The following is a 27,468-nucleotide window of genomic DNA, read 5'->3' as shown; positions in this document are numbered from 1 at the left end:
TCATCGAGCGAAGAAGAAATCAGCAGCTGTCTGAGTCAGCCTCATCCTCGAGCTTTCCAGACAGCTTCAAAGAAACCTCTGTAAGGAACTCACTGTCCTTACATGAGAGTGGGACCGGTGGCAAGTCCGCTCAGCTTGGTCCCCAACTGATCGGACGCGCCCCGCATGCGTCTCAGGCGCAGTATGGTCAGTATGACCTTCAGTTCATGTAGCCGGCCCCCTTTGGAGGTCAGGCGGCATACGTCCAGCCTCTGGACTGGCAGCTCCGTCTGCTTAGACTTGGTGAACAACCTTCTGCGTTCACTAGGGAGATAACCGAGGCGGTTCAACCTGCTAAGGTTAAGAATGTGTTGGTGGGTACTTATGATGGTACTGCCAACCCAGAGGACCACCTCATGGCATACACCAACCTCATGTATTTGCAGGGGTTGGATGATGCCACTTGGTGTCGTTGTTTCCCGGCCACATTGAAGGGCATTGTCCAGCAATGGTTTGACAATCTGCCAGCCGGATCCATTGATAGCTTCAGGAAGTTAGCCTTCTTCTTCGCTTCCAACTTCTCAATGAACATCCCTGCAAAGAAAACAAGTCTTGACTTGAGCACCATTAAGCAGGGTGAGAAGGAGGGCCTTCGCTCGTACGTCAGGCGGTTCAACCTGACTCGGATTCAAATCCAGGGGTTGTCTGACGACGTAGCTTTCACAGACTTTTTCAAAGGTCTGAAAGACGGGTCAACGTTTAAGTTCGACCTGGTCAGGAAAGGGGCATTCATGATGAGTGGCATTTATGCCACTCTTTTTTCCTTTTTCTCTAAGGATTTTCCCCTCATGTGCGCTTGTTTGGCCCTTTTTCTAAGCATTTTTACTTAGTTTTGCTTCCTCTTTCCTTTTCTCCCTTATCTTCCCTTCTCTTAGTCTTCTCTCTTTGTTTTTATTTTGATCTCCATGCTTTGGTTTTGTAGGTATTATGTGGCGAAAGAAAGAGGATATCAAGAAGCCAAGCTATCTATTGTGCGCGGGGTACTGTGCGGGCGCACATGTGAAATTTTGCGGGCGCGCAGCCCTGTCAGAACCCGCACAGCCAGACTGAAGAAACAAAGCAAAACCAGAGAGTTTGCACCACCCTATGCGCGACTTGTGTGCGGGCGCACACACCGATACGTGGGCACGCAGGACTCATGTGCGGGCGCGCTCATTTTCCCCGTACCCTCAAAGTTGCGGCCACGCACTACGCTGAGAGGGCGCACAAACATTGTGTGCGGGCGTGCAGCTCATCTGTGCGGGTGCGCACGGCTGGGTTTACGATTTATTTGCGCCTTTGTCCAAGTCTCTTTCTTTTGGGTGGAGCCACATATATATAGACGTGACTCTTTGTAATAGGGGGACACTGAGTACTAATTCCATAGAACATTAGCCTAATCTAGAGGGAGAAAATAGATTGTTATTCAAGCTTCCTTCTCAAGCTTTAATCTTCCATCAATCAAGCAAGTGTCCAAGTTTTCATCTTTCTTCAATCCTTTCTTTAGTAATCTCTTCTCCTTTCCTTTAATATTATTTATTTGTTTTATTGTTACTTATTTTTGTCTATCTTATTAGTTTATCTTGTTGTTATTGATTTCATATATTTCAATCATGTTTTGTTTTGAGTTTCTTGTGTTTATTTCTAGTTTTGATATTATGTTTAATCTCCCTTCTCTAGGCTAAACTCTTAGCTAGGGGAAGGGGGTGGAAGATATGTATTGATGATGGATGAATGATGATAGTTGGATTGATTACATGCCTTAAATTGATGAAAGACAGGATTTGTAATGGCTTGGGATTATTGTTGCACTTTATTTTATTGCCTCCTAGTTTAAATGCATGAAAATGATTTGAACTAGATTAAGATCACCTCTATTTTAATGATTTCATGAGAATGAGTTGTTAAAATGGAGTTTCATGTATTGTGCTTCTTTATTCTCTTGATTTGCTTGTGTCTAATAGGATGTATGAGAATGATCCTAATTAGCATTGACTTCTTTTATTGATTTGCCTAGACTATTGCATGAGAATGAATTGTTTAGGTAGAATCTTGTGTTCTTTGGCATTTTCATCATGATAACTATCATTGTTCCCCTCTTTCTAATGCATGTTTGAAACCCCCGAATCCCTAGCGTCATTTTCTATTGATTTTAATCATCATTTTCTTGCTTACTTGTAGTTTTAGTGTTCTACTCAATAAAACCAACAAAACAATCCCCTTTTTACTCTTGCATTAGTGATATTAGATGTTGAATTAGCGTGCTTCCCTAGTGGTTCGACCCTTTACTTTCTACTAACTAGCTTAGTGTAGGTTTATGCTTTATAAATTGTTAATTTGATTAGGGTGGTAGTTTAACGACCTATCCGATCCCGATCAAATTTTTTCGCCGTTGCCGGGGAAGCGGCTTGTTTAGCGAATTTTATTGCTTTTGTTAGTTATTTTGCTTTATTTTCTTTTTTTTTCTTTTGTTTTATCATCCTTGTCATTGCTAATTGTTTGCTTATCTTTGGTGAATGCTTAGGAGGTCTCAAGGAACACCCTCACATAAAATTGACCACGAAATCAACCGAACCTTGAGACAAGTCCGTAGGCTTTATCAAGACGAGGGAAGAGGTTTTGGTGATATAGTTGATAGTGAGAGTGATACTTACTCTTCAAGTTCACCACGCGAATCAATGGCGGGACAAGAGAATGATGTCTTGTTTCGTGAGTTCGGAAATTCGGAGGATTATGAGCTCACGAGAGGGATTTTGCTACCCGTCACGGAAACCAAGTTCTCAATCCATCCACAATATACTCGAATGGTCCAATCGGAGAAATTTTCCGGAAGTGCAAGTGAGGACCCTATTGAACATTTGGACCGATTCCTTGAATTGTGCGCAATGATGCAAACCAGTGAAGTGAGTCAAGACTACATTCGTATGCACCTTTTCCGGCAATCTCTCACCGGACGAGCAAAGAAATGGCTAAAGCAAGTAAAGCCTAACTATCTCACAACATGGAGGGAGGTTGTAAAGGCATTCTTGAAGCGCTTTATCTCCGAAGAGAAGACCGCCGAAATGAGAAGGAAAATTGCATCATTTGAGCAAGAGGCCGATGAAAGTCTTGGTGAAGCATGGGAGAGATTTAAAGAGTTGGTCCAAGCATGTCCCCACCATGAGTACAATCAAGGGTTGCTCATGCGGTTTTTCTACGACGGATTGGAACCCATGTCAAGAGCCAATTTGGATGCGGGGGCGGGTGGCCAATTAATCAAGATCCCTCAAAATCAAGTTGAAGCCACAATAGAAGAGGTAGCAAAGAATTACTCTTGGGGAGCCGAAGAAGAAACGCTCCAAAGAGAGGTGGTATTTACGAATTGGAGAAAGTTGATCAATTACAACATCAAATTGATCAACTAACAAAAGGGCTTTCCAAATTGAACACGAGTGTGAATGCAAGCTCAAGTGGTGGAGCAAGCTCTTCTCAAGTTAACTCTTTCTCTTGTCAAAATTGTGAGGAACAAACCATGATACATCCTATTGTGGAGGTTTAAGCCCCGAACATGTAGCGGCATACAACACTAGGCAAGAGGGATTTAGAGACAGCGGCGGTGGAGTAGCTTGGAGACAACCACCACCCGGGTTTGTACCTCAACCTCAACAATGGAACCAACAAGCTCAACCTTCCTATAACTCCAATCCTCAATATCAAAATCCACCTCCATCTCAACCCCAAAAACCAAGAGGAAGCTATCCAAGGAACAACCAATACAACAATCAAACCCAAGCACCTCAAAGAAACCATCAAGAACAAGCACCTCAAGCGGAGCTAACTCAAACTCAACTCCTCCAAGTCATGCATGCACAAGTGCAATATTTTGGGCAACAAATGCAAGAGATAAGAGCCCACAACAAAATGGTTGATTCACAACAAAATGGTTGATTCACAACAAAATGGTTGATTCACAACAAAATGGTTGATTCACAACTCCTTTCAATTCACCATCCACTCTACCCGGACAACCACAACCTACCCATCTCACAATCCAAAACCCGATACATGCAAGGTGATCACATTGAGGTTGGGAACTTCCTATGAAGGACCAAATGAAGGGGATAGTGAGGGAAAGAAGGGAGGAGAGGAGAGTGTGAATGAAAACAAGGGAGGTGAGAAAGAAAAAGGTGATGAGATAGAAGGAGGTTTGGAGAAGAAGAAGATAGACAATGAGAAGACAACTTCAATTCCTAGTGAGGCTAGGAATCTTGATGGACCGGTTCCTTTTCCCGGTCGGCTTGCGGAGAGGAAGTTGAATGACAAATTCACAAAATTTCTTAGTGTCTGAAGAATTTACATATCAACCTCCCTTTTCTTGAAGTTGTGACACAAATGCCATCTTATTCCAAGTTCCTCAAAGATATTCTCACCAACAAGAGGAAGCTCAATGATGAGCTTATCACCCTTCCACATCAAGTGAGTGCTCTTGTCCAACATAAGATGCCCAAGAAGGAGAAAGACCCGGGAAGTTTCACTTTGCCGGTGAAAATTGGGAACATGGAAGCTAGGGGCGCCTTAGCCGATCTTGGAGCAAGTGTTAGTTTAATCCCTATATCCATTGCTCAAAAACTCAATATTGAGATGATCCCTACAAGGAAGACAATTCAATTGGCCGATCGATCGGTGAAATTACCTTGTGGAGTGCTTGAGGATGTTCCAATTCAAGTGGGACACATCTACGTGCCTTGTTACTTTTCAGTGATGGATATGGAGGAAGATGTTAAAACTCCTTTGATTTTGGGACGTGAAGCTCTTAAAACTTTGGGGGCGGTCATCAATTTCAAGAACAACACCATCACTTGTGAAGTGGCCGATGAAAAAATTATCTTTGAATTTTCGAAGTTGCTCAAGACCCCCATGGTTGAAAAATGCTATAGAGTTGATGTTGTGAATGAGGAGCTAGATCACTTGGGGAGGGTCGTGATGAGGCCTCAAGATCCAATGATTGAAGCCCTTACATGCAAAGAAGAGTTCCACTCTCAAGAGGCTAAAGAATTTGTCATGGCAATGGATGAATCCTCAAAGGAGGAAGTCGAACAACAAGTTGAGGTCGAGCTTGAGTCCAAGGAGGAGAAATTGGAGGAGAGTTCTAAGCCTCCTCCCAAGGTAGAACTCAATCCCCTTCCCCCTTCTTTGAAATATGCTTTTCTTGATAAGGAGGGAAAACACCCTATTATTGTCAATGCTACCCTAGATGGTCTTAATTTCGAAAAACTTCTTGATGTTTTAAGGAAATATAGGGATGTGATAGGGTATAGCATTGATGATATTAAATGTATTAGCCCTTCTATATGCATGCATCGTATTCATCTTGAGGATGATCATTCCACCTCCATTGAACCTCAAAGAAGGTTGAACCCCCATCTTCAAGAGTTTGTGAAGAAAGAAATCTTGAAACTACGTGAAGCGGGAATCATCTATGCTATCTCCGATAGCAAATGGGTTAGCCCGGTTCATGTGGTTCCAAAGAAGGGTGGAATGGCCATAATCAAGGATGAAAAGGGAGAGGAAATCTCCACTCGGACGGTGACCGGGTGGAGAATGTGCATTGATTATAGGAGATTGAACAAAAACACCAAGAAAGATCATTTTCCTCTCCCTTTCATGGACCAAATGCTTGAAAGGCTTTCTAACCATGCTTTCTTTTGTTTCTTGGATGGGTATTCCGGATTTTTCCAAATCCCTTTCCATCTAAGTGATCAAGAGAAAACTAATTTCAAATGTCCATATGGGACATTTGCATACCGAAGAATGCCATTCGGATTATGCAATGCTCCCTCTACTTTTCAAAGATGCATGACTTCCATTTTCTCTGAGATGCTTGAAAAAGAAATTGAGGTTTTCATGGATGATTTTAGTGTTGGTGGCTCGTCTTTTGACACTTGTCTTTTTAACCTTGAAAAAGTTTTGAAAAGGTGTCAAGAGACGATTTTGGTTTTAAATTGGGAAAAGTGCCATTTTATGGTTGAGGATGGCATTGTCCTCGGCCATAAGGTTTCAAAAAATGGAATTGAAGTAGATCCGGCCAAGGTTTTGGTGATTGAAAAGTTTCCCCCTCCTACTTCCATCACGGGAGTACGGGCTTTTCTTGGGCATGCCGGTTTTTACCGAAGGTTTATAAAAGATTTTTCTTCAATCGCCAAACCCTTGGCCGAATTACTCAAAAAAGAGGTTGTTTTTTACTTTAATGAGGCTTGTCTTGAGGCGTTTCGTAAGCTCAAGGAAGCTCTCATTTCTTCTCCCGTTGTGCAAGCTCCGGATTGGAGCTTGCCTTTTGAGCTAATGTGCGATGCTAGTGACTTTGCAGTAGGTGCCGTTCTTGGTCAAAAGAAACAAGGAAAATCATGTGTCATCTATTACGCAAGTCGGACTCTAGAAGAGGCTCAAAGGAATTACACAACAATGGAGAAAGAGATGTTGGCAGTAGTGTTTGCATTCGATAAGTTTCGGTCCTATCTCATATGCTCAAAAGTTATCGTGTACACGGATCACATCGCGGTGCGGTATCTCATGACCAAGAAAGAAGCAAAGCCTCGCTTGATTCGTTGGGTTCTATCTCTCCAAGACTTTCACATGGAAATGAGGGATAAGAAGGGAGCGGAGAACTATGTAGCGGATCATTTGTCTAGGATACCATTTGAGAACAAGGAGGATGTACCGATTAATGATGAGATAGGATTCGAGGCTCTCATGGCTTTGGTGTCAAATTCTACCCCTTGGTACGCGGATATAGCCAACTATCTTGCGGGTGGATTCGTTCCCCCGGAGTACTCTTCTTAACAAAAGAAGAAGTTTTTCAAGGAGGTGAGAAGATACTTTTGGAATGACCCATAACTATTCAAGCAATGTGGAGATGGCCTTTATCGGAAGTGCGTTCCAGATCATGAAATTCAAGGTGTTCTTGAGCATTGCCACTCACTACCATGTGGAGGACATGGTGGTGTTGACAAAACAGTGGCAAAAATCTCTCAATACTTATTATGGTGGCCAACAATTCATAGAGACGCCCACTAATTCGTTGCGCAATGTGATAGATGTCAAAGGAGCGGAGGCATTACTATGAGGGACGAAATGCCCCAACAAAACATTCTAGAAGTGGAACCCTTTGATGTTTGGGGGGTAGATTTCATGGGACCTTTCGTTTCTTCTTGTGGGAATCTATATATCTTGGTAGCGGTCGATTATGTGACAAAATGGATTGAAGCCATACCCTCACCTACCAATGATCACAAGGTTGTGCTTAAGCTCCTAAATAAGATCATCTTTCCTAGGTTTGGAGTTCCAAGGGTGCTAAGTAGTGATGGAGGCTCCCATTTCGCCAAAAAACAATTTGAAGCTCTTCTCAAGAGATATGGCGTTCATTACAAGGTAGGATAACTTTACCACCCTCAAACTCAAGGACAAGTGGAGGTCTTGAATCATGAAATCAAAAATCTTCTTGAAAGGATGGTGAACAAATCAAGGAAATATTGGTCTCTCAAACTTGATGACACGATGTGGGCTCTTAGGACGGCGTACAAGACTCCAATAGGCAAAACCCCTTATAGGTTGGTCTATGGCAAGGCTTGTCACTTGCCGGTTGAATTGGAATACAAGGCTTGGTGGGCTATCAAGGAGCTTAATATGGATTTGTCTTTGGCCGGTGATAAGAGATTGCTTAAGCTCAATGAACTTGAAGAGCTTAGAGATGATGCTTATGAGAGCTCAAGGTTATATAAGGAGAAGACCAAAAAGTGGCATGACCAACATATTCGAAACAAGAACTTTAAGGTTGGAGACAAGGTTTTGCTTTTCAACTCAAGGCTTCATTTGTTTCCAGGTAAACTCAAGTCAAAGTGGTCGGGTCCTTTTGTGATTTCAAAGACTACTCCTTATGGCTCCTTTGAGTTAGATGCGGATGGTAACAAGTTCATGGTTAATGGTCATCGTCTAAAGCATTACTTTTGCAAGAAAGAAGTTGGTATCATCGAATGTAAATTACTTAATCCTTTGGATCCAAAGCCTCCCACTTGAAGGATTTTTCTCATGGTCAAGCTAGTGACCTGATAAAGAAGCGCTTCTCGGGAGGCAACCCGAGTTTCTAACTCCTTTCTAAACTTTTTTTTTTAGAATATTCAGATTTCACTTTCTCCTTTTTGAATTTGAATTTGAATTTGATTACTTTTTTTTCACCTTTTTGGTTAATAGGTGTTTGGATGATGAAGGAACAAGGATTTTCTATTTCGAAGATGTGAGGATAAATCAAAACTACTCTGTGCGACCCTGTGCGCGCTATCTGTGCGGGCGCACTGTGTGACCTGTGCGGGCGCGCAGACACTGTCAGAACCCGCACAGATTTTATCTCAAATTGAAGCTCGAGTCAGGAAGTTTGCGCGACTTGTTGTGCGCCATCTGTGCGGGCGCGCATGGTCTCTGTGCGGGCGCGCGTTCACTGTCAGAACCCGCACAGAATTTATCAAAAATTGAAGCTCGAGGCAGAGAGTTTGCGCGACCTAGTGCGCGACCTCTGTGCGGGCGCGCAGAATCAACTGTGCGGGTGCGCAGCTCACCTGTGCGGGCGCGCAGAGCAGGAAAATCGGGTTTTTAACCCTCTTCTCCCCGATTTCTTTCTCATATTTTCGAAACCCCATTTTCATGCTCTCTTCTCTCTCCTCACAAACCCAAACCCTAACCTTCAAATTTCACCCATTATTCACAAATTCCATTGATTTTCTTTCAAATCCATCAAAAACTTTCACTCCACTCACAAATTCACCCACTTTCTCTCTCCAAAATACCCAAAAATCCCCCATTTTCATGGTTTGCAAGCTTCATTGAAGGTGGTGTTCTTGGAGGCTCTTGGTGGTGTTCAAGCTTCTACAAGGTGTTATAACTCTAAATTTTTCTATTTTATTACTTAATTTCAATTATTTATGCAAAATTTTTAGTCATTAAACATGAATTAGCTTGAGTGAATTGCAGGTGGTTTTGGTTTTCTTTGTGAGGGATTTGTTGGTTATTAGTGTGAAATTTGGTGATTGTGGGGACATTGTTGTTCATACTATTGTTTTTGAAGCCATTTTCATGAAACTAAGTTGAGAAATTTGGTGTTTGAATTGTTGATAATGCAACTAATTTCATGAGAATTGCTTGCTATCATAATGTGTTTTGATTGACTGCTTTGTTGTTGATTCTTGTTGTCTTGGGCGTTATATTTGTATGGTTAGTTGTTAGCACTAACCCTTTTTTCAGATTGTTGAGACTTGAGTTGTTGTTATTGTTTTCCAATTGTTTGTTAAGTTTGAAGTTAGTTCTCCTTTTGGTTGGGTTTTTTGTGTTGGTTGAACATAATGAGCAAAAGAAGGAGCAGAAAGGAACCCAGGTTAATGGTTGAAGAACCAAGTACCCAACAAACTCAGGCTCAAGGACCTAATGTTCCCCCTAGATTGAGATTTTGGAACAAGGTCCATGCTACGTTCTTCAATGACCTTCACGGCCGAAAGTTAAATCCCTCCCGACACTATGATCAACGCTCCATGAGAGCTTTAGGGATTGACGACGATATAAAGTCGCTCCTTGATAACTTGGGGATGAGCGAGTTCATCAAACATCAATACCGAACTTATAAGGAGCCAACTTTCGAATTCTTGGCCTCTTTTGAAAAAGAGCCTCTTGGGAACGACTTCCAGATTTCCTTTCAATTGTTCAACAACCGGCACTCTATGAGTCTGAGTGATCTTAATGTTTTGTTGGATCTGAACCCCGAGGCGGACCTCCTTGCCCATTCGTTGAGCTTGTTTCCTGAGTACGATACATTTATATGGTGGCAAACGATTACCGACTATGAAGAATTCAACACCCGGTATTCGGTGGCCAACCATATAATCCATCATGTGCTCTGTATTCTACACCGCATTCTGGGGTTTGCGGTGTTTAGCAAGCAGGATTTGAGCAAGCTCTCTCATGAGGAGCTATTTACTTTGTGGGTTGCCACTAGGGAGGAATTGAAAGGGCCGCTCAATATGGGGTATTGGTTCGTCTTGTGTTGCAAGGCAATCAAGTCAGGCCACAAGACAGGAGAAATTGCCCTCGGTAGGATGATTACCAGGATTGCGAAGAAGCTAAAATATGAACGCTTATTTCCCTCGTGCACTCAAGTGGGGGCCGACAAAGATCTGTTCATCGACATTCAGCAGATGAGAAGGTCGGGGTTCCTCCAAGGAACTTCAGATGCCAACAATTTTCATGACTGGATAGTTGACAGAGAGCACCATTGTATCTTTCCATACCCCAGCCGTACATCTCTGGAGCGGAATGCAAGGAATGTATGGAAGATTCCGAGAGATAATAGTGTGCTACCCACCGCTCTGGGTGGCTTAAGGAATATGGAAGCCGGCCAACAACAACAGCAACAACAACAACAACAACAACAACAGCAACAACAGCAACAACAGCAACAACAACAACAACAACAACAACAACAACAACAACAACATCATCAAGGCATGAGTAGCCTTGAGCAACAAATGATGAGCATGCAACTTGGCATGCAAAGCTTAATGGAGAACCAGCAGGGTATGTTTTTGCAAACCCAAGCTCTTTATGGTGCGGCCGTGGATAGGGGTGAGGTCACCCCCCGGTAAACTACCCCCGTTGGCCACCCAACAAGGGTCGGTCCCTCGGTGGCAGGGATCACAACCTACTTGGCCCTTTTGGAAAGGGCCCTCCTCCCACAGTGTTCCACGGGTAGACTACCCGACGGAAACCGGGTACGATTATCGTGCCCCCGGGGGGAGTGATTTTCGGGGTGACCCCAACTATCCATATGTCGATCCTACCCACCCTTCCTCTCTTTAGCTTCCCGCCCCTTTCGACCCATTGCCTCAATGGCAACAAGACCTCTTCTGAGGTCACTATGGTTGGCCTCCGGGTTACTCCGGTGGTTGGGACCCACACGGCATCCCTCCGGACGGTTTCTCTTATGAAACCGAGGATGATGGAGGTGCTGACGAAGCCGGCCCTAGTGGCCACTAGCCCCCCTTGTTCTTTATTTCTCCCCTTTGTCCCCTCCCTATGTTTTTAATTTGGCGCACCGCGGACGGTGCATTGTTTTAGTGTGGGGGGGGGGTGTAAGAGCCAAAGGGATTTTTTTTTTATAGTGTGGGGGAAGGCTTGTCTTCATGATAGTGTGGGAGGGGGGGATTTCATTGTAGGTGGTAGAGCTCTCATGGTTCGGTTGGCTTTATCATGTCTTGATGTTGATTTATCTGCTTTATTGTGATGATTATGTCCCTGGGTGATTTTGATAAGTGTTTGCTAATGAATTTTCAAGTGTTTGTGTAGGTGATGATGCTCCCATGAGGAAAAATCCAAACTCCCGATAGTCCAAATTTCCCTTAATCAGAATTTCTTTTAGTTTATTTTATTTTATTTCTATTTCTTCATTTTGTTTAAATTCTTAGTTTCTTTCTTTGATTTTTTTTAACTTTTTATTTTATTTTTGTTTCATCTCAGTAGTTTCTTTCATTTCGGCCTACTTTTGAAGCTTGGAAATGGAGATAAAGGAAGTCAAAAAGCAATTCGAGCCCCCCTTGGTGAGATTGCATAATTTATCTTGTCTTCATTTCAAGCGACATTTGGTGAGACCTTTCCTGTCTTTTATTTTCTTTTTCCTTGGGTGTTTAGCTTATGTTTAGCTTAGGAATAAGTTGAATGGTTCGAGGATGTTTGCTTTTGGTTCTATGGAACCTGGGATCGTTGATGTTGTTATCGAACGATCACTTGTATGACGATTGGGATTTAATTGAATTATATGTCTCGTATGTGAACCTTTTTTATTTCTTCCTCTTTCTTTTGTTTTGTTTTTCCCTTTTTGTGTTACAAGCGTAATTATGACAATTTGAAATGATTTTTGATGTGTAAACTGCTCACTCTTTTGGATTGGTTTGCCTCGATGTGTCTTTGAATGCTTATCTTCCTAATTGATGAGGGTTTACACGGTTTGAGAATGCTTTGGGTTGAGTTAGACACATTGTAAGCTAAGGTAGCCCGGTTTAGAACTTTTGAGGACGTTTGAACCCTTAGCTCACGGGAAAGTGGTAAGATGGTGTTGCTCTTTATGGTGGATAGGATTCCCTTGGTTAGTATTTGCTATATTTCTTATCCCGTGTGAGCGTCATTTGTTCTAGCCTTCATCATTCTTGTGAGCGGCACTTAGGATCCTCAACTATGCATGTCTTTATCTTTGTGTTGGCGTCTAGCTCCCAAGATCGTGACCATATAACTCTAGAGGAGGAAGAGGGCATTTCTTCTCATTTTTCTTTGTTTTCTTTGTATTTTGTTACAAATTTGGTTTTCATTTTTACATTCACCCTCTTTCTAACCAATTTGAGCCTTATTTACCCTTTCTTGACTTAGCCATATTACTAACCTATCGGCCTATGTTCTACCAACCCTTGTAGTTAGTGAAGCATTGACTTGTGAGGTTCGAGTTTGATAATGTTGGAATTGAGCAAGAAAGTTGTGTAATTTGATTCAAATAAGGTTTTGAAAGGCTATTCATGAAAAGAGTACACAAAAAGGCTTGGAAAGAAAGTTGAAAGGACTTGAAACTCATGAAAAAAATGAAAAAATGAAAAAAAATGAAAAATATTGAAGTAACGTGGTGGGTTTGTTTTGAAAGGTTGTGAGTTTGAAGAATAGGTTCAATTCTTAGGATGTTCTTGAGAGATGGCCACTCTTACGCTTCACTTAGGAATTGCCACCAAAGTTTTCAAATTGTTTCCCAACCATAACCCTTAGCCATGACATTACAACCCTACTTAAGACCCTTGGATTCTAGAGGGGCGTGGTCAAAGAACAATGGAGGGAGATAGATTTCAACCCTATAGAGAGAGTATGCATAGTTGAGATGTCGGGATGACCTTATGACTCCACATAAAATTTTCTTTTTTCGATTCCCTCGAGGAACCATGAGGATCTAGATAGGGGATGAATTGAAGCTAGTGGAGAGAACGCGGACTGTCTTGGTTGGGGCTAGGGCGGAGAAAGAAATCATTGGTTCTCTACGCTTAGCTTAGGTTTGTCTTTTTCAACCTTGAGCATCTTGGAATGTGCCTTTCCTCCTTGAATTGAGAAAGATAAGTATTCTTTGGTGCATTTATTTGCAAATGAGTTCAAATTGAGCATTCCATTACCTTGAGGTTTGATTGGTTTTGCGAAAACCTTGTCATGTTATGTTTGTTGTGTTTGTCTTTTCGTTCCGGTTTTCCTTGCTTGAGGACAAGCAAGAGGCAAGTGTGGGGGATTTTGATGAGTGGCATTTATGCCACTCTTTTATCCTTTTTCTCTAAGGATTTTCCCCTCATTTGCGCTTGTTTGGCCCTTTTTCTAAGCATTTTTACTTAGTTTTGCTTCCTCTTTCCTTTTCTCCCTAATCTTCCCTTCTCTTAGTCTTCTCGCTTTGTTTTTATTTTGATCTCCATGCTTTGGTTTTGTAGGTATTATGTGCCGAAAGAAAGAGGATATTAAGAAGCCAAGCTATCTATTGTGCGCGGGGTACTGTGCGGCTTCTGTGTGGGCGCACATGTGAGGCTTTGCGGTCGCGCAACCCTGTCAAAACCCGTAAAACCAGACTGAAGAAACAGAGCAAAACTAGAGAGTTTGTGCGACCCTATGCGCGACTTGTGTGCGGGCGCACACACCGATGTGCGGGCGCGTAGGACTCATGTGCGGCGCCCTCATTTTCCCCGTACCCTCAAAGTTGCGGCCGCGCACTACGTTGAGAGGGCGCACTAACATTGTGTGCGGGCGCGCAGCTCATCTGTGTGGGCGCGCACGGCTGGGTTTACGATTTATTTGCGCCTTGTTTTCCAAGTCTCTTTCTTTTGGGTGGAGCCACATATATATAGACGGGACTCTTTGTAATAGGGGGACATTGAGTACTAATTCCATAGAACATTAGCCTAATCTAGAGGGAGAAAATAGATTGTTATTCAAGCTTCCTTTATTTTATTCAACTTTACTCAAGCTTTAATCTTCCATCAATCAAGCAAGTATCCAAGTTTTCATCTTTCTTCAATCCTTTATTTAGTAATCTCTTCTCCTTTCCTTTAATATTATTTATTTGTTTTATTGTTACTTATTTTTGTCTATCTTATTAGTTTATCTTGTTGTTATTGATTTCATATATTTCAATCATGTTTTGTTTTGAGTTTCTTGTGTTTATTTCTAGTTTTGATATTATGTTTAATCTCCCTTATCTAGGCTAAACTCTTAGCTAGGGGAAGGGGGTGGAAGATATGTATTGAATGATGGATGAATGATGATAGTTGGATTGATTACATGCCTTAAATTGATGAAAGACATGATTTTTAATGGCTTGGGATTATTGTTGCACTTTATTTGATTGCCTCCTAGTTTAAATGCATGAAAATGATTTGAACTAGATTAAGATCACCTCTATTTTAATGATTTCATGAGAATGAGTTGTTAAAATGGAGTTTCATGTATTGTGCTTCTTTATTCTCTTGATTTTCTTGTGTCTAATAGGATGTATTTGAATGATCCTATTAGCATTGACTTCTTTTATTGATTTTCCTAGACTATTGCATGAGAATGAATTGTTTAGGTAGAATCTTGTGTTCTTTGGCATTTTCATCATGATAACTATCATTATTCCCCTCTTTCTAATGCATGTTTGAAACCCCCGAATCCCTAGCATCATTTTCTATTGATTTTAATCATCATTTTCTAGCTTACTTGTAGTTTTAGTGTTCTACTCAACAAAACCAACAAAACAATCCCCTTTTTACTCTTGCATTAGTGATATTAGATGTTGAATTAGCGTGCTTCCCTAGTGGTTCGACCCTTAACTTGCTACTAACTAGCTTAGTGTAGGTTTAGGCTTTATAAAGTGTTAATTTGATTAGGGTGGTAGTTTAACGACCTATTCTATCCTGATCAATTCACCCTACAGGCGGCATTGAGGGAGGCCGAAAGCTTTATACAGAAGACCGACCTCTGCTCGTCTGGAAATTAGTCGGACTCTAAGAAGTCCGATAAACCAAAAGACAGCCGCCCTAACCAGCCGGAAAAAAAGAAGGAAGAGAACAAGAAGAGAAAGGAAGTCTGGGCGGTGGATGACTCTGATCAACCGTCCCGGAAGAAAAAGAAGGAGTTTAAGCCGTACGTCCCCAAGTACAAGTTTAACAAAGATTGCAACTCCATTTTCATGGAGATTAAGGATTGGCTAACCCTTGAGAAGCCGAATCCTATGAAGAGTTCCCTCCAAAAGCGGAACAAGAACAAATTTTGCCAATTTCACGAAGAAGTTGGCCACGATACCAACGACTACTTTTGTCTTCAAAGGGCGTTGGATCGTCTAGCGGACAAAGGGATGTTGAAGTCTTACATCTCCAAGTCCAAGGGGAAGAATCCAGGACAGTCGTCAAAGACCATCCAGCCTACTAGTAGCACGGACACTGATAAAGATCCGGTCTACACCATAGCAGGTGGATTCTCCTGTGGAGGCCCTACTATTCGGGGCACCAAGAGCCATCTGAGGCAGATGGACTCGGCTGTTGATGAGGAGCAGGCGTCTGCTAGCAGTACCTTCCCTGATGTCCTGATTACTGAGAAGGACAGGGGCAGGGTCTGCCGCCCGCACGACGATCCGGTCGTCATTGAGTGTAAAGTCGCCCACCAGCTGGTTGGACAAATACTTATAGACACCGGCAGCTCCTCAGATATCATCAGTTACAAGTGCTTGCAAAAGCTGAAGTACAAGCCCAACATCATGCACCCGGTATCCCACCCCCTGGTTGGTTTTGGGGGTGGAATGGTGTACCCAGCCGACCGAATTGACTTACCCATCCGGCTGGGAGAAAAAGGAGAAGGACGAATCTGGTTGTCAAGTTCTTGGTTGTTGAAGAGTTGACCGCCTATAACATTATTTTAGGTCGGCCCACCCTCAACGAAGCCAAGGTGGTAATCATCCCTTCGCTCATGCTGATCAAGTATGAAAAAGATGATGGCTCTGTTGGTTCTTTGAACGGAGATCAGAAGACGGACCGGGAGTGCTATCTCTCGGCTATCAAGGATATAGTGGCCCCAGATGGTCAGGGGCAAGAACCAATAGACCTTGACGATGTCAAGGATACCAGCCAAGCCCCACCAGCAGCCGGAAAGAAAAGAAAAGTTGCTCAGCTGGTGGAGGTGAAGAAAGAAAAGAAATAGCAATCACTGACCGGAGAGCGGTCAGATGAGCTCCGTCCGCAGCCGACTGGTGAGAATATTGATCTCGCTTTGGGGACAGTCGTCCGGATCGAACTGTAAAGGTTGGGACGGCTGCTTATGCTAAGTTAGGTGTAGACTTACACCTTCTGTTGAAAGAATTCAAAGACATCTTTTCCTTTGTAGTGGAAGAGATGCCAGACGTCAGCCCGGATCTCGCTGTCCACAAGCTCGCCGTGGATCCAAAGAGAAAGCCCATCCGGCAGAAGAAAAGAAACCACGGCGAAGAAAGAAGTCAGGCGGCAGGCGCCGAAGTCAAAAAATTGTTAGAAGTTGGGTTCATTCGGCCATGTAACTTCCTTGATTGGGTTGCGAATGTTGTGCTTGTGAAGAAGCCGAATGGTACCTGGCACATGTGTGTTAACTATACGGATCTCAACAAGGCATGTCCAAAGGACAGCTACCTTCTTCCAAAGATCGACAGCCTTGTTGACTCTACAACCGGCCATGCCTTGATGAGTTTCATGGATGCCTACTCAGGTTTCCACCAGATCCCCCTGTGGAAGAAAGATCAAGAAAAGACGGCCTTCGTCACTGATCAGGGGTTAGGTGATGTCGTTTGGTTTGAAAAATGCGCCTGCTACTTTCCAACGAATGATTAACACAGTTTTCATAAATCAAATTGGAAGGAATGTAGAGGCGTACATTGATGATATGATAGTCAAATCAAAGCTCCAGGCGGATCACCTTGCTGATCTTCGAGAAACCTTCACCACACTCAGGCGACATAGGGTTATGTTAAATCCAAAGAAATGTGTTTTTAGTGTTAAGTCTAGGAATTTTCTCAGATTTTTAATTTATCAAAGGGGAATAGAGGCTAACCCCGAGAAGATACATGCGGTAATCGACATGAAGTCACCCCGTACAGTTAAAGAGGTTTAGAAGCTAACTGGTTGTATGGCGGCCTTGGGAAGATTTCTCAGCCGGTCAGGTGACAAATGCCTTTACTTTTTCCAAGCAATCAGGAAGAAGACTAGGTTTGAATGGGGGGATGATGCTGAGGCGGCCTTTCAGAAATTGAACGAACACTTGCACTCTTTGCCAAGGCTAGTCAGCCCTCTGCCCAAAGAGATGTTATTCGTGTATCTAGTTGTCTCTGATCATGCCCTCAGCGCCGTTCTCCTTGCTGAAAGAGGCGGCATCCAGCTCCCTGTCTATTTCGTTAGCCATGTTCTTAGGAATGCTGAGCTCCGGTACCCCATGGTTGAAAAATTTGGCCTTGCTCTTTATATGGCATCCAAGAAGTTGAAACCCTACTTCTTGGCAAATCCGATTTTTATATATACAGACCAACCTCTCAAGCGGCCAATGTCTTCTTGGAGTCATCCGGTAGAATGTTAAAATGGGCTATTGAAATGCAAAGTCTTGAAATCACTTACGAACCACGGAAGGCAGTGAAGGGTCAGGCGTTTGCCGACTTCATTGTTGAAATGACACGTCCGGTTCCCCTGGATAATCCCAATCAGGTTTGGAAGGTGTATGTAGACGGGAGCTCTACAAAAAATGGTTCTGGTGCAGGCATCATCTATGAGTCTCCTAAAGGAGATAAATTTGAGTATGCACTACGATTTAAGTTTCAGGCCTCAAACAATGAGGCGGAGTATGAGGCCCTACTAGCCGGCATCCGTATGTGTAAGGCGGCTGGGGCAACAAAAATTGACGCCTACTCTGATTCGCAATTGGTTGTTAGCCAGTATGAGGGCATCTTTGAAGCAACTCATCCGGCTATGATCAAATATCTTTAGGTGGTCAAAGAAGAGGCCGGGACACTTGAAGAATTCCACTTGAGTCAAGTTCCTAGGTCAGACAACAATCAGGTGGATGCATTGTCCAAGTTAGCCTCCTCCGCCTGCTGTGACACACCTCGGTTAGTCTTTTGGGAAGTCCTAGAAAAAAGAAGTATACATGAAGAGCCCATTGGAATTATTGACCAAAGTTCCACCTGGATGGATGGCATTCGGGCTTACCTTACTGATGGAACGCTTCCGGATTCACCACAGGAGGCGGCCATCCTAAAAAAGCGAGCTGCAACCTTCGAGATGAGAAACAGAGAACTCTTCAAGGCTGGTTTCCTTAAGCCTCTGTTGAAGTGTGTTACCCCAGAGAAGGGGAAGGAGATTCTCGAAGACCTACATGCGAGGTTCTGTGCCTCCCATATAGGCGGCAGGTCTTTGGCTGTCACAGCCAGACGACATTACTTCTGGCCAACTCTTGAATCAGATGCCATGGAAATGGTTAGAAAATGTGACAAGTGTCAAAGGTTTGGCAAAATGATCCACCGTCCGGCTACTGATTTGACGGAAATCCACAGCCCGGTCCCGTTTGCTAAATGGGGCATGGACATCCTTGGTCCTTATACGCCTGATCCAGGCGGAAAACGCTACATTCTGGTGGCTGTGGATTACTTCACCAAGTGGGTGGAGGCAGAGGCGGTCAAGAACATTAAGACAAAGTATGTCATCTCTTTCATTTGGAAGAACATCATCACCCGGTTTGGGGTACCTATGTCTATGGTGTTTGATAATGGCCCTCCGTTTGAAACACCTCAACTCATAACTTGGTTAGGAGATCAGGGAATCTCCAGCTACTTTGCTTCAGTCGGCCGACCCCAAGCAAACGGCCAAGTTGAAGCCTTTAACAAGCTCATCTCAGACGGCATAAAGAAGAAAATTGAAAGAGCCGGTGGTCTATGGGCAGAAGAATTAATCCATGTCCTATGGGCCATCCGGACTACTGCAAAGGGGGCAACCGGCGAAACCCCATTCCTCATGGTTTATGGAGCTGAGGCCGTCTTGCCCATTGAGCGCTATGAGCCTACTCTAAGAGTCATGCTATATGATGAAGAGGCAAATTGGGAGGCCATGCGGCTTGCATTGGACTCCCTCCCGGAACGTAGGGGCAATGCTGCCCTGCGCCATGAGATATACCGTCTGAGAATTACCAGAGCCTACAACAAGAAAGTGCACAAGCGTCCCTTGAAAGTGGACGATCTTGTGTTGTGAAAAATGGAGGCAACCGGTAAGGCGAATGAACTTGGAAAGTTAACTCCCAATTGGGAAGGTCCCTACCGGATCTATGAAGAAGTAAGAGACGGCACCTACCGCCTGGTGACACCAGACGGTAGGCGGCTGCCCAGAACTTGGAATGTAGACAATATCAAAAAGTGCTACTTCTAAGCATTGTAAATTTTTTGTGAATAGTAAGCCTATGAATGAAGAAGTTGCTTCCTGTTTTGAAATTATGTTTTTTAGTTATTTATCATGTTGTTTATTTAACATACATGCGCCCTACTATGTTAGCTGCCCGCTTGAGAAGCAGACAAAACCGTTTGATCAGTACAGATCTGAATAAGAGGCCAATGGCCAGAGATCAAACTAAGCATAAAAAGGCTTAGTGGCTATACAACCGCCCTTCAAACAGGGCATGAGGCTCTAAGCCGGATGGTTGGACATTTTATAAATTTGCCTGCTCCAATGCGAAACATGGCGTCCGGCGACGCCCCTCCAGGTGTTATCGTCGCATAGAGCATTCTATTGTTTGCTCTACCAACACATACAGACGGCAAAGATTGAACGGTCTGATCGACTAACTCATAGCCGCCTGCCCCTAGTGACTTGAAGAACAAATCGTTCTTATGAAACCGGATGGTCATTATATCACCCGGCTATTGACCCAAGTTTTAACTTATGTTACTCCCAGAAATTATACAGTCTCCCTAAATGGGGAAAACAGGCTAAGTATAATTAGAAAAAAATTGTGATTATCAACCTACACAGAAGGACCGATTCTAAAGTTGGCCCTAGTAGGATAGCTTAAACCTGTTGAAGGCACCTGAGGCTGCCTGGAAAATACAAGTCCGTCTTCTATCGTAATAAAAGAATAGCAGGCGGAGTAAGCAAATTTTATATTCTAATTCATGCACCTGTAATATTTGTAGCATAACTAGTCATCCAACCATGACATCAAGGTCGAAAGACCGCCTGCATTCAGCGTCGTCTGATCATATGGCCGGTTGTGTGCTTGGCTTGGGGCAATCACCTTAGTGATTGATTGACCTAGAAATCAGTCATACCCTTCTTTGGTATCACCAATTTCCAATCAATCAACCAACTTGTAAACCCAAGCGCACAGCCGTCCAGGGGCAAAGCATCCGGTATGCCATACCTATCAAGCCCAAATTCAAATGCAAAATTTAAACGCTTAAACGCAAAGTATAAAAAGAAACCGACCTAACGGCCGGATGATTCATCATTAATTAAAAAGCTGATCCCGTGGTCAGCCAAATATTGTTAAACGGCTAAACAGCCGAAGACATAAAAAAAATTGTTGTTAAGTGACCCGACCCCACGGTCGGTAAAGAAACAAGGAGATACTCGGCACGGAGGCCGGAAATGCATTCATTATGGCAATACGGTCGCAGAAAAAACTCAGAAACAGCTTAATTAGCCCCGGGACCCAACTGCTCTTCATTATCATCCGCCCCTTCCTTCTCATTGGCGGGATGATCGACAGTTTGATCCCCAGCTTGATCCCGGTGCTCCCCATCCAAGGCTCCCTCCTCCGCCTGCTCCTCTGCCAGAGCCTCCGCCTGCTCCTGCTGCTCTTGATCCAAGGCGTCAGTCGCCTGCTCATAACGATACTCCCAGATGGAGTAATCGTCATTAGGAAAGAGAGCCTTCCATGCCATCTCCATTCGATTGGCACAGTCGGCCTCATTCTCCTCTATGAGCTTGCACTTCTCCTCTTCAGCGCGCTTCTCATACTTGGATCTGAGCTGCTCCTCCTGGTTGGCAAGTTTTTCCTTTAAGTTCTCGACCTGACGACGGAGACTGGTTGTGTCTCTGTCGATGTCCTGTAACTTGTAAAGCTCCACCTTGGTTGTCTTCAGCTCCCCCTTGAGCTCAGCCACCTTCTGCTGAGCCGCCTCCAAATCCTTCTTAACCTGCAAAGTTGGCAGCCGCCCGAGAATACAGGATATCCCGAGTTAGCAACTCATTCTTGTTTACATCATATTGTGCTCTGTTAAGATTGGAGGCGGCCCTAAGGTTGACAGCTCTTACCTCCTTGGTCTTCTCCTTGAATGGCTTTTTGAGCCCATTCACTCGCAGCATAGCCTGCATCCGGACAAGAGAAAAGGGATGTTAGCAAAACAAGCGATCCGAATGAGATTTCAAGTTGAAATATATTAAGTTCTCACCTCAGCGAGAAGAGCAAGGATAGCATCCAGGTTCATGCTGCCAACTCCCCGGATGGAGTCTCACTACTCAGTAGTGACTCCTTTTTGGAGCATTTCCTTAGCAATTTCTCTAAGGTCTGGAGCTTGGGAGGGGGCTTCTGCATAACAAGAATCAAGTTGGGTGTTAAGAGTATACACATCCGGCATGAAAAGAGAAAACAAGACTAGGTGATTATATGCATGCATTCGGCAAAAGATAGAATAAATTTGGGTGTTACTACACATGCATCCGGCATAAGCAAAAGGCCGCATGATAAGGCCGCATGATAAGCTATACTTAGTAAAAAAAAATAATAATAAAATGAAGAGAAGTGAAAACTCAAGTACCTGAAATGACAACCAGGTCCTGGACCTGCTTGTTGCGGCGCTTATCAGGGGAGTCTGCTCCAGCAGACGGCGAATCCTTGGAAGCTTTGGATTCGGACGCCTGCTTTAGAGCAGAGAGAGCAGCCGACGATTTACCGCCGGTAGAGGGGTGAGACTCGGAGTTGTTGGCGGATGGCTTGTGAGCCACAGTCTTCCGGGAGCGCTTGGGGGGAGTCGGAGCCGCCTCTTCTACAGTCCTCTTGGGGGGCTTGAGGTTCACCCTAGGGACGACTGGAGGCTTCACTGAGCCCTCCTGTACAAAGGTTCACCAGTTAGTGAAATTAAGGCTAAGTTAATGAGAAAAGGCCGGATGAAAGAAGGACTTACATGTTCAAGCTGCTCCCGCTTGAAGATCTGATTTTTCTTGTTCATCATCTGGCGGTAGGCGGAGGCGGTGCCGCTTGGCTTCTTGTTTGGGGTAAGCTGAGACATTGCTTCTTCTGCAAAAAGGCCGGATGGGTGGTTAGAAAACAACAATAAAATTCTTTTGTTATAAGTAAAGCATGCATGATATAACCCCCATCCGTCTACCCACCTCTTCCTTTTTCTAAGCTCAGGCCACAGGCGGCCAAATAGGTCGGGTCCTTGAGCCATTCATATTGGGGGATGTAGCTGTTGAACCTGATTTCCTTCTCAGAACCCCCCTCTATTGCCTGCACTTCCACCTTAAACAACCCAGGGTCAAGGATTTGATCCCAACCTTCTTCAGAGACAGGCGGGAGAAGGGCCTTTTGGCCTAAGAGATAAGGGTTCTGGTTCCAAGAGTTGAACTTGGCATTCCGGCTGGTGTCTGGGGAAGTGGTTATATAGAATTTGTTCCTCCAGTCCTTCCACTTGGACTCCTTCCCAAGTGTCATCATGTACCCCTTATTGCTAGTAAGGGTGTACCAGTCGGGGCCAGCTGACTGAGGGGCTTTGCTCAATAGTGCATAGAAGCAAACGCCTCAAATCTAGGTTCAATGTTTTGCATCCTGCAGGCGGCTACATACCACAGGATGTTCACCCATGAATTTGGGGTGAGTTTCCACACCCCCAGGCGGAACCCGTCTAGGATCGCCTCAATGGCCGGATCCAAGGGAAACCTCAGGACCGCCTGTATCACTGCGGCATAGCAGCCGAATGCAGTGTTCTTATAGATTTAGCTAAGGGGCCAGAATACATCATCCAACAAAGCTGACACTTTGACTTCATATCCGGCCCCCATGACATAAGTGTCCCTAAAGTCACTCAACCCCTTCAGCATTATTTTCTGGGTGGAAAGGGAAATGTGTGTGAAGTAAGGGGTGTATTCGTCTTGAAGGGAAGAGGACGCCTCACCTTGACCCCTCGCAGGGGAAGCGGGCTCCTCATCAGGTTTTTCGGACGGCTCCTGTTCAGTTTCGGAGCCGCCTGAGTCAGAGGTTGAGGTTGAGAGGGAGAAAGAGTGGGAAGACCCCCGGTCATATTCAGTTTCCTGCTGACCAACCGGCATGTCCAGAATTGAGTCTTCCGGAGTGCTTAGGGTGCCTGGTTTATCATAATACACCTCGCTCCGAGGCACCCTAATGGAGCCATCCCTCTCTTCAGTTCTAGCTGTTCGTTTGGTTCTAGCCATGGTGTCCTGCACAGACACAAAGACGGTTGGATTGGGGGACGGATGAAGAGTGGGGCAAACGGCACCCCTAGTCCTAGATTCAGCCGTCCTAGGTTACCGGCTGACAGCTATCCTAGGCCGTGCCGAATGTGTTTGTGAAACCATTTTATGAAAGCAAAGGAAAAACAAACACAGGCGGAAATTTTAAAAGTTTAAACAGAAGAGAGCCAGACGGTTACCTTGAGAAAGATACGGTTGACTTGAAATGAGCCGGTTGGTGCAGACGGACAGTAACAAGCGGCAGAATATACAATTTTTTGTGAAAATTCTCTAGAAACTCTCTCAAATTTCACGCAAAGATGCGTGAAATGAGGGTCAAAAAATTACTTTTATAGAGGGGTAATTCCGGGGCACCTCGGTAATCCCCCAGAGGGAGAACAGTAAATTTTTACTTCACCAAATGAGGCGCTGACATGTGTCACAGACGCCCTGTGGCGTGCCACGTCACCTCTGTGACAGGGGCAAATGTTTTGGGTAAAATTACCCTGCCACGTGGCGGCATGAGAATAAGACACGTGCCCGCCCAGAATTAGGACACTTGTCCGCCCAGCATTGGTCTAAACAAAACCAACCGAATACTAACACGTGGACCCCACTGTCATGTCATGGAATGGCAGGCCCGATTCCCCATAACTTGTCATAGCCCACCAAATCTAGGTCATATGACCTAGAATAAGGGCACATTTTCCCATGACCCTATAAATAGGGAGAGATTCCCCATTATGAAGGGCATTGAATCATTTATTACATCACCTGCATTTCTTTCACATCAGAGAAAGCACCTGATCTCGGGATCTATAAAGATCTCATCTTTATCTTTTTCCGCACTTTTTACTCACTCCTACGCGTTCTAACTTGATCGTTGGAGGCGGAACTCCAACCAACAGGAGTCTCCGTTGTTTTGCAGGTACAGGCCGCACCGGACCAATCTTCGAGCTGTAACTCTCCCGAGGGACTAAAAACACCCAAAACAAGTAGTACGTAGAAGTTACGCAAGTTTTATTATAGTTTAGGGCTTGTTTGGCATCAGTTTTGGTTTTCAGTTTTCTGTTTTTTTGAAAACCAAAAGCCAAAAACAGAAAACAAGAAAAATGTGTTTCCACTTTTCTATTGTCAGTTTTCAAAATTATCATAATTTTGATAAGTTTATATAATTTTTGATTCATTATGGGACACATATCATATACTTTTAGAAAACAAAAAACCGAAAAACAGAAAACCACGGCAATGCCAATCGAACCCTTAGTTTTTAGTTTGTTAATTTCTTTTCTTAGTTTAACTTTTACGTTGTTTAGTTTTTGTTTTTGTTTTGTTTTCGACTTTTCTTTATTCACTTCAAGATTTATTAAATTGTTTTCTTATTACTTTAATACTATTATTCTCTTCTCTTGAATCTTGCTTTTTATCATGCTTTCTTTAATCGCTTTGATTAATTTAATTTTAATTATGTGTAAGTAAGTTTCTTTCTAGGGTTTGTGGGGATCCATAAATAATATGAAGGGGTAATTTATTGTTGTTAATTGTCAATGCTAGATTAATTTCCTATGATTGATTTAATGCTTTGTGGCTAGATTTGCGCAGATCTTTTATGCATGAGTTTGACAATATTGATTCGAGATTCGACATATGAGAATTAATGTTTAGGTCTAGTTTTAATAGGCAGGTTAATTTATAAATGGTTAAGTCGAGATTCGAGAGATGAGATTTAATACCGGTAATTAATTGTGTGATTGTAATACGTAGCGAAAGCCCTTTATGATCTGATTATTGTATGCATTGATGATTGATTATTATGTTTTACCCTGGAATATTATTTATTGGTGAACCTATGCCCTAGGCCTTTTATTCATTGTTTTTCCTCCTACTTTTATTCTTTACCACTTTTACTCTTCGTAGTTTAGTTTCCTTCGATCTTTATATTTTGGTTACTTTATAATCTAGATTATATTAATTAATTATAAATAGAAAGACTCGTTTCTCTGTGGATTCGACCCTAATTCCCTATCTACATTAGTTAGAGGATTTAGGAATTATTTTTGATTTGGGGATACGACTTTACCCTGTCAAAATTTGGCGCCGTTGCTGGGGAAACGGTTTTATTTTTATTTCTAGTTGTTATTAGTGTCTAATTTTATTTCCCCTTATATTCCTTATGAGTTGAAAATATCCATACTTATGTCACTACAAGAATTTTATGATTTTTATGCGGCACCAAACTACTGTTCTTGTCAACGTCTTTGTCATGAAAATCCTGAATGCCGTTATAGTGAGTTTTTCGTGCATGCTCCTAATGATTTTAGAGTCTTTCCATATACATATGATCATATTCGGAAACGATTAGTTGCTAATGAAAGGTATTGGAAGGCTCTTGATGAAAAAGTCTATGGACACTATAATAATATGAATGTTTTTTAGGATGAAGAACCATCGGTTATAGAATTTGTGGTTGAAAAATCATTGGTCGACGAATCGGTGATTGAAAAATCATTAGTTGTAGAAACGGTGGTTGAAAATTCCTTTGTTGATGATGAGGTTATTTGTGAGGGTAAAATTTTCAAGTCATTATTGGATGATAAAGACAATGACTACCTCCATGTTCGTTCTATGAATTCTAAATTTTTAGCGGAGGAAGTAGAAGGTTGTGGTGTATTTTCATCTCTTTCTTTTGATCTTTCCTTCTATCTTGAGTTCTCTTTATGTGCTCCTAACCTTGTCTTTGTAAGGATTAATGTGCTTGCAATTAAGCCCTATATAGTGCTTAATGAAATGTTTGCAGGAGCATTTGATAAGTTACTCAAGGCGTTGAATTCCTCCGATTGAGAGGAGGAGTATGGTCGAGCGGGACCTTGATAAACTAGCGCTTTGCGGGAGGCAACCCGTATTTTATTGTTTTTTTTAGTTTAGTCTTTTCTTTTTGTTGTGTGTTTTTGTTTTTTGTTTTAGAGAGGTAAGGAGAGTGTATCTTATGCTTGTGGGAGTTTATTTTTGTGTAGATTTTGATCTAGAAGGCTGATTTGAAAGGAGAAGAACAAGCTGAATTGCACTCGTATTCGGTCGGCTAAGCTCGCCCGGTCGGGCGCGGGTTCACGTCAGCAAACTTTGTCAATTTCGACAGGCCATAACTTTTGCGTTTCTTATTGGATTTTGGCGTGTGACCTATTTTTGGAAAGCTCTTCAAGTCCACTTTCCAATGCAATTATAATAACTGTATTATCATTTGTATATCAAAAGTTATGATCAGAATAGTGTACCTGACTCAAATTTGAACTTTTTCCCACTAACACTTTGTTTCTTCCTTGCCCAATTTTGTTCCAAAGAGATGCATTGCAATCCTCGAGGCTTTGGTGACATTGATGTGGTGATGATGAAGAGTATTCACATTGACTACTAGCTTCCCTTTAAGACAATGAGGACATTGTCTAATTTAGCTTGGGGGGAGGTTCTCGTGTCATGTGGTATATCTTTCAATCTCTCTTTTTATTTTTATATTTTTTTTCTTTTACTGTGCTTATTATAGATTTTATTTCTTTCTTAGGTTAAATTTATTGCTTACAAAAAATAAAAATAAAAATCCAAAAATATATTCCAATGAATTGTAAATCTTCCTTCCCTGTGCCCCATACTTGAGAAAATTTGTTTTGATTCTTGGTATATGATGATAAGCATTGTGGATTTATTGGTCATGATTTGAAGTTTAATTACTTGGATTCCTAAACATGCGTCAATTTTGTCCAACTACTTGTGAATATAGTGCTTGACTAGTTGATTTGGTTAGGAATATGTGTTAGTTCCTGGTATGTCAATGAATTTGAGTATTGGTTTGCAACTATGAGTAGTGTTTCATGACTCGTTATTATGCACATGATGAGAACGAAGGCGTTCATTCTTTTAGGTAGCCTTCAGA

General features: G+C 42.9%; 1 protein-coding gene across 1 annotated transcript; it reads left to right on the top strand.

Moving 5' to 3' along the window:
* The first annotated feature begins 7,503 nt into the window (after positions 1 to 7,503).
* Positions 7,504 to 9,135, top strand: LOC110737325. The gene is made up of 2 exons (XM_021917685.1): positions 7,504 to 8,013; positions 9,019 to 9,135. The coding sequence occupies exons 1-2, from the start codon at positions 7,504 to 7,506 to the stop codon at positions 9,133 to 9,135; spliced, it is 627 nt and encodes a 208-aa protein (XP_021773377.1).
* Positions 9,136 to 27,468: the final 18,333 nt, after the last annotated feature.

The sequence above is a fragment of the Chenopodium quinoa genome, unplaced genomic scaffold, assembly GCF_001683475.1.
Source record: "Chenopodium quinoa cultivar QQ74 unplaced genomic scaffold, ASM168347v1, whole genome shotgun sequence".
Lineage (NCBI taxonomy): Eukaryota > Viridiplantae > Streptophyta > Magnoliopsida > Caryophyllales > Amaranthaceae > Chenopodium > Chenopodium quinoa.
The sequence above is the reverse complement of the archived record's forward strand: the minus strand, read 5'-3'. Positions and strand labels throughout refer to the sequence as shown.